General features: G+C 38.5%; 1 protein-coding gene across 1 annotated transcript; it reads right to left on the reverse strand.

Annotated features, from left to right (window-relative positions):
- Positions 1 to 2,553: 2,553 nt before the first annotated feature.
- Positions 2,554 to 4,279, reverse strand: LOC136256045 (uncharacterized). Its single transcript, XM_066048965.1, has 2 exons — positions 2,686 to 4,279; positions 2,554 to 2,636 (listed from the first exon to the last, which is right to left on the reverse strand). The coding sequence occupies exons 1-2, from the start codon at positions 4,211 to 4,213 to the stop codon at positions 2,554 to 2,556; spliced, it is 1,611 nt and encodes a 536-aa protein (XP_065905037.1). The 5' UTR covers positions 4,214 to 4,279.
- Between the last annotated feature and the right edge of the window lie 10,363 nt (positions 4,280 to 14,642).

Here is a 14,642-nt window from a genome sequence, read left to right on the forward strand (position 1 = left end):
TAGCCCACAGACCAGTTCCACCACACTATCACTCAACACCATCATCACGCACTCCTCCACCACTAAGCCAGAGAACTACCATGCAGGACCCATCTGCTTCTGGTAGTGACAGCAGCAGCTACAGCAGTCATCAATGACTTGAAAATGTGGTCGTATAACTTTATACTTTATGTATATTATTATTATAAATGCTATTTAATTTAAAAGTAAATTCTGATGTCAAATTAAGTACTCAAAATGTAGATGTAAAGGTACAATATTATTCATTTTCTATAATACTAAGTGTTGCACATACATAGCAAGAACACAATCTGCAATTGTAATGTTCAACTGAGTCAGCTTTTGTCACAGCGGGGCTAACTGTCACGCTGGACTTTACTCGTAAATAGTTCACTGAGCTTTGACTAACAAAAACTAACTTTTATTCATTGATTCAAAGTATTTATAGGTACAAAACTATGCACAAAATTCTATCCTATATTACAAAGCATGCATGCAGAAAAACAAACAAAAATCCCTAACCTTACAGTACACAACAACAAAACCAAAATTCCTAAAGCAGCATTACAACACCTACAAAATGTGCCTACTCTACAAGTTATGCAACTACAAAAATCACCATTACAAAAATCACACTAACAAATAAAACAGTTCAATCTCTTACACTCCTCCCTCCTTCTCCAGCAGCAAACTAGTTTGCTGGTACTCTTGATAGAGCATCAGCATTGCCATTAAGTATTCCTGCTCGATGCTCCACCACAAACTGGTAAGGTTGTAATGCTAAACTCCACCTTGCTAATCTTGGATTAGTGTCCTTAAGGCGGTCCAGCCACTGTAAAACCCGATGATCCGTTTGGATTGTGAATAAACGACCCAGTAAGTAGACTCTGAAAAAATCTGTGGCCAGTCTAATTGCCAGACATTCTTTTTCTACAGTGGAATAACGAACCTCTCTGGGTAACAACTTCTTGCTATAGTATGCTACTGGGTGGTCTTTTCCCATGTTGTCCACTTGACTGAGTACTGCTCCAACTCCTCTCTCTGATGCATCAGTTTGGAGGATAAATGGTTGGGAGAAATCAGGGCTTTTCAGAACAGGGGCTGAACATAGTAAATCCTTCAGTCTCTGCCAGGCTTGCTGACATTGTTCAGTCCAGACTACTCTATTTGGTGCACTCTTCTTGGTCAAGTCAGTCAGGGGGGTTGCCACTGAAGCATAATTTGGCAGAAACTTCCTGTAGTATCCAGTAATACCGAGAAACATTCTCACTTGTGTCTTATCAGTAGGGACTGGTAACTCTCTCACTGCTCTTAGTTTGTCAGTTTCTGGTTTCACTATGCCTCCTCCCACAACGTGGCCAAGGTATATACAGTGTTCCATAGCATACTGACACTTGCTTGGCTTAGCTGTTAAGCCAGATTCTCTCAACCGTGACAAAATTGAGCGTAAATGTTCAAGGTGCTCTTCCCATGTTTCACTAAAAATCACTAGGTCATCTAAATAAGCAGCCAAAAATGATTGGAGCCCATGTAGGAGACAGTCCATCATCCTTTGGAATGTTGCAGGGGCTCCCTGTAGGCCAAATGGCATCATTCTGAACTGAAAGAAACCAAAGGGTGAGTGAAAGGCTGTCTTATCACGATCTGATTCAGCCACTGGGACTTGCCAATACCCTCGTGTCAGGTCCATTGTTGAAATAAACTTTGCTTTTCCCAAACGGTCTAATAAGTCATCGATGCGAGGCATCGGGTAAGCATCAACTCTAGATACACTATTCAAACGACGGTAGTCAACACATAGCCTCAATGTGCTGTCTTTCTTTTTGACCAACACTAATGGAGCTGCCCACTGACTGGATGATGGTTCTATTATCCCACTTTCCAGCATCTGATCCAACTCAGCCTTCACTGAATCACGATAAGCATGTGGTACATGATAAGGAGGGCGGCGAATTGGACTAGCATTTCCTGTATCAATAAAATGTTCCACTAGGGATGTTCTGCCGGGTTTGGATTGGAGCACATCAGTAAATTCCTCAAGCAGTTGCTGCAACTGGCTCTGTTGATTGCTCCGTAACTGTGACCCAATAGTTGGTTGTCCACTCTGTTGCTCAGTCCAGGCTGGTACTGTATCCTCCAGCATGTCATTATCTGATTCTCCTGACTGCTCCTCAACCCATAAACTGATCTCAGTGTTCTCTGTAAGGCAATGAAACAGTTTAAGCATGTTCACATGAAAAACTCGCCTCTTTCTCCTTCTGTCGTGCATGTCAATCAAGTAGTCCACTTCTCCAATACGTTTCACCACCTCATATGGGCCTTGCCACTGAGCTAACAACTTACTAGTAGAGGTGGGGAGTAGGACTAACACTTGGTCTCCTGGCTGAAATTCTCTGTGTCTTGCATTCTTATCATACCAGTACTTCTGATCCATCTGAGCCTTTGTCAGATTCTGCTCTACTAATTTTGACATCTGTTGTAACTTTTCTCTAATGTCTAGGATGTATGACACCACACTAACATCTTGGGACTCTGCTGCTTGCCAGGACTCTTTTAATACTGACAGTGGTCCTCTGACACTCCGTCCATATAACAGTTCAAATGGTGAGAACCCTGTAGATGCTTGGGGAACTTCTCTGTAAGCAAAAAGAACATAATATGGCAGTAACTTGTCCCAATCTTTACCTTCCTTATCAATAACTTTCCTTAACATCAGCTTGAGGGTTTGGTTGAATCGTTCTACCAGCCCATCAGTTTGTGGGTGGTATGGACTAGTTCGTATTCCCTGCACCCTCAACAGTCTGTAGAGTTCCATTAGGAGTTTAGATGTGAAGTTGCTACCTTGGTCTGTCAAGATGCTCTGAGGAATGCCAACACGAGCAAACAACTTAATCAGTTCTTCAGCAATGTTCTCAGCATCTATACTCCGAACTGGTATGGCCTCCGGATAACGTGTGGCATAGTCACATATCACTAACACATAGCGATTTCCACTCCGGCTTCTGGGTAATGGACCAACTATGTCCATGGCTATTTTCTGGAATGGAGTTGCAACAATTGGTAGTGGCACTAGAGGAGCTTTGGGCACTTTCTTGTGACCAGACTTCTGGCACTGTGGACAACAACGACAAAACTCCTCCACATCTTTGCATAAGGTTGGCCAAAAAAATTGCTGTGCCACTCTCTGTCTAGTTTTGTCCTTCCCCAGATGGCCAGCCAACGGAATATTGTGAGCCAGTTCTAACACTTTTGAACAACATTGTACAGGTAAGACTAATTGTTCTATCACAAGTTCTGGTGCTTTCTTGGATGGCTTCCACTGGTGGTATAGCAGCCCATCATTCCAATAGAAATCACCTACAGAGAGAGAATCAGGGTTAGTTGCAAACTTACGTGCTCCAGCCAAAGTAGTATCTTCTCGCTGTAGTCTCCTCAACTCATCTGTAGATACACTCAGTGGGGGTGTCGGTGCCTGCTGTGCTAATGTCTGATGATGTTGACAGTCTGCACGCTTCTGGCTTCTGGTCTTCTTAGGTTTATCTCTGGTTAACAAAAATAGTTCTTCATCAAATTCACTGCCAACAAGAGGCACACTTGGCTTCACCCCACACTGTTGTTCACTCTCTTCCATAGCCACATCTTCTTGTGTTTGTCTGAGAGACTGAGCCCTAGTCACTACCATTAAACTCTGTTCTGAAGTATATGGCCGGACATCAGCTATACCCAATAATTTGTCCAACTCTGGCACATCGGTGCCTAACAATACTGGCACTGGGAGTGTTTTGGATACTGCTGCTTCCACACTCAGTAGTAGTCCATCTACCTCCATCTCCAGTTTAGCCACCGGATACAGTACGGTGTCACCATGGGCACATCTAATAGTGATAGCATCTCCTTTAAGGTACTGTCCTTCATGGACCAGGTCCTCTCTCACCATGGTTCTGCTACAACCTGTATCTAACACAATGTTATCAACAGTAATGTCACCAATTTGGCCACTCCGACACACAGAGGAAGCCTTACTAACTGATAATTGCTGCTGCTCACCCCTACAGAACATATTTGCCTTTGTCGGATTTGCCGGACAAGTGGTTGCAATGTGGCCTCTTTCTCCACAATTGTAGCACTTCACATGGCTTAGTTCTGTAGACTTCCCCTTAGAGTCAGCTGCACTAATGCTACTCTTACTCTTTGGTTCCTTAGACACGTCCATTCTCACCACAGAATTGGCTTCTGTATTTTTATTCTCACTTCTGTTCCCCGGAGTCTTTAGTAAAGTGTCTTGTCCGATCACAACTATAGCATCGCCTCTGATTAACAACAGGCAGCTTGCGATCACTACCTCCTACAGCACCTACTGTTTGCCTGGTCTGTACATATTCATCAGCAAGTTCACCAGCTTCCTGGCAGGTTTTTGGCTTCTTATCTCGCACCCATGCCCGCATGTCCGGTGGTAGAGCTTCCAGCAGCTGTTCGAGGCCAACCATCTCCTTCATTTGAGCCATTGTAGTACATTCTCGAAGCCACTTGTTCTGTAAGTCCATCAATCTTATAGACAGTTCACGGAAAGACTCTTCACGGCCTCGAGTAGCAGTACGAAATCGTCGGCGATAAGCTTCTGTATTAATGTCATATCGAGCTAAGATAGCTTCCTTAACTGCACTGTAATCTCCCACGTCAGCTGGCGAAACAGCTGCATACGCCAGTTGAGCTTTACCAGTTAGTTGTGGGGCGAGGTGAATTGCCCATCGGTTTTCTGGGATCTCGTGAGCTTGCATGACGCGTTCAAAAGTCACTAAGTACGCTTCGATGTCATCCTTAGCTGAGAGGGGCACAAGCTTAACTTCTAATGAATTGCGGGGTGGTGGGGCTTTCTCCTTACTTGTTGCCACATCCATTAGGGCTTGCATGTGGTCCCGCATCTGTTGCATCTGTGCTGTAACAAGTTTCTCCCGTTGTTCCATTTCAGCCTGGCGGAGTTTTCTCTCAGTAACAATCTCTTCCTCGCGAGAAGCACGCTCTTCTACTAACATTCGAACCATGTCTTCTAGGGCTGTAGTGTTTGACATCTTGGCGACTGGTTTCCGGCGTGGCTTTGGCATACAGTCACGAAAGTAGCTAGCTGGGTAGCTAAAGAAACACTCCTGTCACCAAATGTCACAGCGGGGCTAACTGTCACGCTGGACTTTACTCGTAAATAGTTCACTGAGCTTTGACTAACAAAAACTAACTTTTATTCATTGATTCAAAGTATTTATAGGTACAAAACTATGCACAAAATTCTATCCTATATTACAAAGCATGCATGCAGAAAAACAAACAAAAAATCCTAACCTTACAGTACACAACAACAAAATCAAAATTCCTAAAGCAGCATTACAACACCTACAAAATGTGCCTACTCTACAAGTTATGCAACTACAAAAATCACCATTACAAAAATCACACTAACAAATAAAACAGTTCAATCTCTTACAGCTTTCCATTCATGTTTGATGCAAACTTCATTTTCTTGTCATCCAGCTATTATTATGCCAGACACTTTGTTGAGGTCTATATTTTTTAGGTGCCAGCAATTGCAGTAAAACTAGTCAAATAATATTATCTTCAGAAATTTTTTTACTGACTACCTGTCTGTATAATTATAGGGATAAGCTACAGAATGTACACATGCATATTATTATGTACTCAAAATCATGCACATAGATTATTATGTAGCAAAATTGTCAATGATTGTATTATACAGTACAGTAGTATACTGTATATTAGGGATCATGAAGTTCTGTAAGATGTATTGACCAGAAACCATGCAGCTTCACAATACCATTCTGGCACCTTGGCAGTAATGGTTGAGTATAATCAAGCGCAAAAGAACCTTCAGTGCAACCTGAAATACTTCCAATAAGTTGCTACAAAATTTCTAAAAAATTATTCAGTGAAAATTTGTGCCTGACTGACTGACAATGCCTACAGATAAGCACACTTACCTCTGTCCTTCTTTGTGTCCCATTTATATTTGATCACAGCGCAAGTTGTCAATTCATAGTAGCACCATGTGATGACTTCTCTATGTTTGTTATGGGAATTGTTCACGTTTTCTGTTGTGACTGCAGCAGTCCATCTCATAGTGTTCTTTGTTTACAATGTGTAATGGGCTGGCTACTGCGCCATTGGGCTGATGAAGGCAATCAGCCTGCTACAGCTATTTTTATTCTAATGCAGTATGCATGTGCTCACCAGTCATAATAATGTTACAAAAAAGTAAACAAACAAGTTTAAGGAAAAATTAGGTTCAATTAGGGATTAAAAAAGTAAGCAGTGAAACATGGGAAATTGCCTACACCTGAAAATACACTAGCAGACCCTAATTCAGTCATGGGATATAGGGTACACTATTATATCTACTTTTTTGTTTCTTTGATCCTTTATTGAGCTTAAAATTCTTTGTACTGGTGGCTAAAACCCAATTCATTTTATATACAAAGTGAATAATAATGTTATACATGTGTGCGTGTAGTAGTAGTAGTGATGGTGGTGGTAATAGTAATTATAGCTGTACAAGATGCTACGACCGACATGCAGGATGGATATATATAGTAGAACTTTATTAAAAATATAGATTTAATAGTACCGTAAAGAACAATGCATTAATACTGCTTGAAGGTTCTTAGTTTACTAATTTGTTAAGGTGCTTTACTGTAGTTGTACCCAGTTATACTGATAGTAAAATGTCAGTAACTTTAAGTATATGGAACATAATTGTTTTACTAAGTTTTAAACTCACAGTAAAACATCAGTGAATGCGAGTTTACTGAAAAACTACTAAAATAACAAACAATTAACTATTCCATATACTGCATGGGTATATACCACCCTAGTAAACTAAGAAACTTCAAGCAGTGTAATTTGCAGTAAATACAACAAATTCGAGTTTCGGCTCAACATTTAACTAGCTGTACAGCTCAACAGAGTATCAGTAATATTAAGCATGTAATTGCACGTGATATATTATTCTAGCCTACTGGCTTACTCACATAGTCTACTCTGTTAACTTAACATGACTCTACATTATTGACTGTTGATCCATCTATATATTATATAGCATAAACATAGAAAGTAAAATGTAATAAGTGGCATGAAATTTTAGCTTTATTTACTGAGTGCACAATACAGTACACATCTAAAACACATGCAAGCAATATGCCAAGCATATGCTGTATAATTGTTAACCGTATGATTAAACAATATACATATATTTTGCACAGTGACAATTCTATAGAGTTGAGGCTTGGAAGTATTGTTATACTTTCCACTGCATGTATTATATCAATTTAAAGACTTTAGTACAACTGTGCAAATATATAACTACTACAACTTATCCACAAGGTTTTTCAAAGCTTGCATGGTCTCCCTTAATTGACTTTTCTTAACTTGCTTATGATATTACAACTCGTCTGCCTTTAGTGCATACTTTTGGAAAATATTGTAAATTGTATGTATCATGTAATGACATCCATGTACAGTAGTCATGAGGTATTGTAAATATTGCATCAGTGTATTATTTGTGGTTTTAAAATATGATTGTTAGTGTAGTAGTGTTTACAAGCTGCTTTTAAGATTATGGACACAATATAAAGAGTGTGAAGCATGTTAATTTGTAAGCATGCAGTATAAATCTGATCCCATAAAATGCCCATCTTAAGCAATTTTTGTATTTTAACAATAGCTTACAGCTTTGGTACACTTCCAACCAATATTCATATTAATTTCTGTAAAAATATAAAAGTAGGGCATGTGGGCACAAACTACACCCTATCACATAACAAGTCATATCTCAGTACTGTGATGGAATATTTGCATTCTGTCACTTGTATTATACAACCAACTAACTTTAAAAGTAATAGTTAGTTAGGCAAGTTACAAAGATGATTGAATAAATTACATTAAAACAAAATAGAGTGACTGTCATTTAATAACAGCATTCTACCATAATGACTGTGAGTTTCTGTAATGAAAATGTCTCTGTGAAAATGTTAAATGGTACATCTAGGCAGATTATAGCGAAGAGTATGTTCTAGTATTATGATGGTGATGCCTACCAAACAGAATTATTGGTGGTTGCAGTGGTATACATCGCAGACAAATTTTCCATCATCTTTTTAAATTTTCAACTAAAAGGAGTTCTTGTGAAGTAGCTACACTGTAGGATATTCATCTGACTGCTATCATCAGTAACATTTCTAAACAAACTGAACACTACATATCTATTGACAACTAAACTTCAAGTATATTTCACAGCATATTTAGTGTATGATGTAAATGTAACTATAGTGGAACCACTAGTTCATTTATCAGGGGCGGATCTACGATTTTTTGAAAGGGGGGACTAAGGGACAAAGGTAACTAGCCAGACATTAGAAGATACCCATCCTTCTCACAAGGCCCTAATTGTAAATCATGTAGTATCCACGATCAAATTAGCTATTTGAAATTGTGACTACGTTAGTGTGTGAAGCACACTAGCATGTGAAGCATGCCAACCTAGGGGGGGTTGGGGGCATGCCCCCCCCAGGAAATGTTTGAAAATTAGGCCCTCTAAAGGTGAATCTGAGAGTATTTTGAAGTTTTTCAGTGGAAATTATCAGTATATTATATATCATTCAAATTTTACTTTTCCATTAAATCAAGACTGATTGCAATATGCTGAGTATAGCTACCGTGCATGCATAATAATCTTTTCATTTGTAGCTACCAACCATTTAGATATAGCTAGGTATATGCCATAATGTATCAGCTCCTCTTCTAATCAGCTAAATCTGTGAGGCAGAAACATGTATAGCTAAGTACTAGTGGTGTTGAATGTCACAATTATATGTATGTTCCTTAGCCTAGTGACACTTTGTTAGCCATGTGTACTGAATGCTAATAGCTATTAGTTAGTCCATTGGCAATCCTTAGCAAAGTGCAACTATATTTGCATTTATGGGCTTTCTGAATTTGCTGTTGTGATAGTCAACTTATTATATCTGCCGGGTTATGAAGACTGAACTATAGGCTAGCTACAAATGCAAGGCACCATAACCAACAGTATAGGGTCATATCAGAAGGTAACTGATACAGATTTTACATTCAAAGACAAAAGTGGGTGAATATGCTATAGTACAAAACTACAAATTACCAAAAGACTATACAGTTTGTTAAATGGCTGAGTTGGTAGCTAGCTACATAATATGCTGAAGCTGATATATCTAACCTTACCAAGTAAACCAACTAACACTTTTGATTCATTTTAAAAACCACGCTAATCACCTCTCATAGCCATAGTGGAAAACACTGCCAATCATCTGAATAAAACAAAATCCACAATTAAAACTTTTGTAACTGGAGATGCAACCTACAATAGAAACTTGTTTTTGAAGAATTCTTGAGGAAAAGGAAGCTATATTCTCCTGGAACAGAGTTGAACAATAGGTATAGTTACATAGACATTATTTGTGTTGGTAGTGATGCATAGTTCCTGAAATAAGTCTGCTTTTGATGCACATAGAAGATTTAGGGTTTTATTGGCCAAGCACTACGTTAGAAAGGAAAGGGGAGGCTACAGCCCCCTTAGCTTCTCCCCCTCCCTAAATCCGCCCCTGTTTATGGTGGTCATTTTGTTTTCACTCACATATAATTGACACATAATTAATTCTGGTGGGCACCCCTTTTGATATTGATAAATACATCATACAGCTAGATGGCACCTTTAGCAATAATACTGTATATTTAATAGTTATACCATGGTTGCGAGGATTTGCTGATACATACATCCAAAGCCCGAGGGCCACAGGCCCAAGGGCTGTGGGTGCATATGTCAGCAAAATCCCAAGCAACATGGTATAAGTGATATATATTACTTGGGGCGCACTCACCTAATAGGTGAAAGAACTAATGAGAACTCATCCCATTTTTTTTATACAGTAGCATCTGAAAATCGATCGTGGTTTTAAAAGCGTGGGCTAATAGCCATCAAAACATTGTCCATACATTAAAATGTCATTATTACGTTACTATGCTTCAACACACTATGTTAGAAAACTTGCGATTATGGGATATTGCTATCATTTTTGTACTAAGTTAAGCCAACTAACTTCGCTATTGGGACAGTAAGTAAGTTATTATATTAAGTTAAGTACTTAGGACTGTAAGTTACTAACCTATTTCAGCATTGCAGTAGTAGTTTTTCCGTTCTGTGGTAGTCTCGTGTAGCCAGGCCCTTTTCTTTCTTTTGTGTGGGGGCAGGGAAAGAAAATGGTCTGGTGAACATAGTATAGCATTGTCGTTGGGCCATCCCGAGATTGTGGGGATTCTACTGCACAGCTTCCAGATTGTTGTTTAGTGCAAAAGACATGATCTGCTGCATTTGCATCCTGTTACCATAGATATTTCAGTAACAGGATGCAAATATTAGCAAATCCCGTCATTCGTACCAATCAACAATCCGGAAGCTGCACAGTAAAATCCCCACAATCTCGGGATAGTCCTATGACAATGCTATACTATGTTCACCAGACCCTTTTCTTTCCTGCCCCCACACAAGAGAAAGAAAAGGGTCTGGCTACGCGAGACTAGTTCTGTGGTCTGTTCAAAGGCTGATATGCGATGGGTAGAAATACGCTAGTCTCGCGTAGCCAGGCCCACTCTTCGTGCAGCGCTTATCAATTGATAATTATAAGCGCCTAGCTGCGAGAGCTAGGCACTTATAATTATCAATCGATAAGCGCCACGCGAAGAGTGGGTCTGGCCACGCGAGACTAGAAATACGCATCCATGATCACCCAAACAATTATTTTGTGCCTTCATTATCCTTTACTAACAACCAACTAGTCCATCTTAGAGAATATACTCAGTTTAGCAACCACTACAAAATCGAGTCCCACAATGCATAGCTCTATGTCGCTCAATATAACAAGTCAAAGCGTATCGTTTCTTTGAACTGACTAGGCATCAAAGTCATTGGCAAATCGCTTTTTCCCATGATTGATATTGCCCAAGCAATATGCGAGTTAAATACCGAGCGGCACCGTTGAACGCCCACGCTAAAGTGGTATATATAACGATAACATGACATGCATGACATACTAACAATAATTTTCACACTGTACACTGTTTGTAGGGTACGTGATTACGTTCCATTAATAATAATATATGTGGTCATAAGTGCATTGATTCATTAAGTGAGCTAGCTTTACGAATTGGTCTGTTGACCATTGGTGATCAGTTAGTGACAGTGAGTTATAGTTGTTATGGTAGCTGTTTAACCCAGTAAATCTCCAATATGACTATATAGCAACATATATGTACAGTGGAACCTCAGTTATCCGAACCCAAGAGGTCCATAAGTCTGAAAAGTCCAAAACTGTGTATTTAAATTATCAGCATTATCAACTACCCTAATAGAACAGTCACTACTCTAAAAGAGCAGTTATTCCATAGTAGCTGAGTCCCTATGCTTTGCCTGTGGGGGACACCTCTTGACAATTCATGGTCACAAGTGGAACATCTTCAGCGTCTATAAAATAGAACAGTTCAAATAACCTTGTGTTTGAGAAAATAAATATGGTTATGTCTCCTTACATCGTCGCCAATTAAACTGGCTCACACCAGATTATGTTTACGTCATCCTGTGCCATGTATCATCACTGCCATCATGATAAACAACCTTATTTGCTCCTCAATCCTCCTATTTCGTTCGGATCACAGCATAGTTACACCACACGGTGTAAAGACTGTTTTGCCAACCCACTTAGTTACCATTTATCAACCACCAAAAATATTTCCGTTCCTCTGCTACAACATGGTGGAATTCACTCATGAAATCTATTCCAATTAATTGTAATTATAATTCCTTTGCATTCTCTTTTATTTCAGCAGTCAAAGTAATTAATTTTAAGGCGATTATAATTAGTTTCTTGTGTTTATATTGTTTGTGTATTTGTATGGCTGCTTGTGTTTTTGATTTTGTACCCTGTTGTATGTATGTGTGCTCCAGTAGGGAAGAACGGCTCTGCTGACTACTGTGAGGAATGAGGATAAGCAATAAAATCAAAACAAAGTTTGATTAACCAAAATTCTGGATATTAAGTGGGTCTGGATAACTGAGCTTCCACTGTAATGCATTCAGTTGAAAGAAGTACAAAGCAGCTCAATACTGACCACACATTTAGCTATACTTAACAAATTCAGAATTTTGTTCATCTCATCTTATTGACATGTTTTTATTGAACTCAATTGGGATTAACCCTGGCTGCACCCACATATCAACACTTTGTTATCAGTTTTCAAATACTAGATGGGTATAAATGTGGTTCTGCTGCAGCATAATTATTATTATAAACACATTGGTATATATACAGAGTTGCATTCAGTTACTCTATTAAAGCATAGACTTATCCTAGTAGAGCACATACAAAATATACTCTTATAACTTTTTTTTATTTAGTGAATAGTCCCTTCTGACATTTTGGCAAATTGGCACTCAGATATCAATGATTCACTAGCTATATCATTGTTGTACATACATGTCATCATTACCCATAAATGAGCTAAGGAGTCACTTTCCTTTCTAATAGATTTGTATAAGTCATTTCCTAGGGCCAGTAAATTTAATTGAACAGCTAGAACAAATAAAATTCATATGCCTCCTCCCCATTTGCATGATAATGTACACTCAGGAAAAGCTCTCACCTCCACATTGGCTTGTTAGTACATAGGGTGTTATAGTTCTCTTAAGACAGTTTCTGTAGTCACAGTACAGAATATTTGTAATCATAACAACAGTATATACCTCAACCCATGATACTGTTGTTAACAAAATTTAAATTATGAAACTTTAGCATGTCCTGGCCAAGGAGTATGTATACTTGATTTGTGCAGTATATAATTCCTTAACTCATGTTTTGTGGCAATACTGCAGAGTTCCAGAGGTGGATCTAAGATTTTTATAAGGAGGTTTCCAGTGGTAGTAGGACTCAGATGCAGAGGTCTGGGACACTGACAAGGTTTTAATTTTACAATGCTTGAAAAATATAATTTACTGTTTCAAATGTATATACTGAGTCTCTGATCTACTGATGCTCACTAGCATTTACATTTTATTATGATAGATTGATCTATTGAATCTTTCTTTATATTTAGCTAGCTTTATGATTCTGTTTATCAACTCTTTGCTTCTTCATAGCTACTTGGAATTTCTCCTTCATTCACTATTTCCATCACCTTCTATATCCTTTTCTGTTTGCTCTGTGGTTCAGGTTTACTATTATGTTAATAACAAGTAGGAACTGGTTATCTACAGCAACACTAGCATGCTCAGTTATGTTTACAAAATAGCAAGTATAGTAATATGATTATGCAGCAGTAGTTGCTGATAGTTTGCTATCAGCTTTCAGCTGCACAGAACAGCAAGAAGAATTTGATGTTCCTATAAAATTGTTATATATAGTCCTGAAATATGAATTAACAAGGGTGGAGAACAGTATTCTAACAGAACAGTACCTTGCGTTGGGATGGGGGCAAAGACCACAAAGTCATATGATGTTGTTAACATTCAGGAAGCATCTATGAATCGTCAACTGCATCTTAGTGTACAAATCACAATAATAGGGTACGCCCTACAGAAATTTTTGAAGGTTGAGGCTGAATTTGAGAACAATTTCTGTGGTGCTTGCACATGAATACAGTATTCCTTAATGACATTAAGTGTAGATATCAGGCTTTACATAAATTTGTAAAGATACATAGCTAAATTGCAGATAGGTGTGGATAAATTGCACCCTGGCTGAACTGGAACCTAACATTAACTGAATGTTCTATTAGAGTAGATGACTGTTCTATTAGAGTATTGTGATCTTGTACACTCAAAATACTTGTGATCCTTAAGTGTTACTGCAAGAATAATGAAAGCATCAGTGAGAGCAGATGAGCATTGGTGAGTATGATTTGTGTGTTATGTCCTATATAGCTATATTGGTTTATAGTTGTAGTTAAGGAGGAATCAGTATATTACTAGTTTCCTATTAAAGGTCGGACAGCTGTTCTGAAGTAAGCTCAGCTCCAAAGAGGTTTCTGAAAACCACAGAAACCCCCTAAAATCGTCCCTGGAGTTCCTTACAAATGCAATACCAGATATAACACCACCATTCCTTACAGCACTGTGTTCAACATTTATAGAGCGTCATTTGATCTGGAAGCAGATTGTATTGTTCCACCTCTTATAGCAGTGTTTTTAGAAGTATGCATTTGCAGCCAGTTCTTGGTGCTGCCACCTTTGATTTTACAACTTTTTTCACCCAGGTTATAAGGCTGCACCCATTTTATATTATAGCTTAGCTTTTTGCATGGATATTTTTAGTGGGTCATTACAAATGAACCACATTTCAAGAACTTGTGTTATTAAATGTTTTTGAGGAATCATCTTAATGTGAATGTGTTATGCAGTTTAATTGGGTACTAAAACATTAAACTGAATTTGTAGTATCAACAACAATATTAACTTTTACATCATACATCACACCACTTTGTGATATTCACTGTAGCTATAAAACTTTCTTCTTAAAATGCACATTTATTAAAGACGCTCTATGTTGCTAGGATGATAG

Source organism: Dysidea avara, chromosome 1 (genome assembly GCF_963678975.1).
Source record: "Dysidea avara chromosome 1, odDysAvar1.4, whole genome shotgun sequence".
In the NCBI taxonomy this organism is placed as follows: Eukaryota; Metazoa; Porifera; class Demospongiae; order Dictyoceratida; family Dysideidae; genus Dysidea; species Dysidea avara.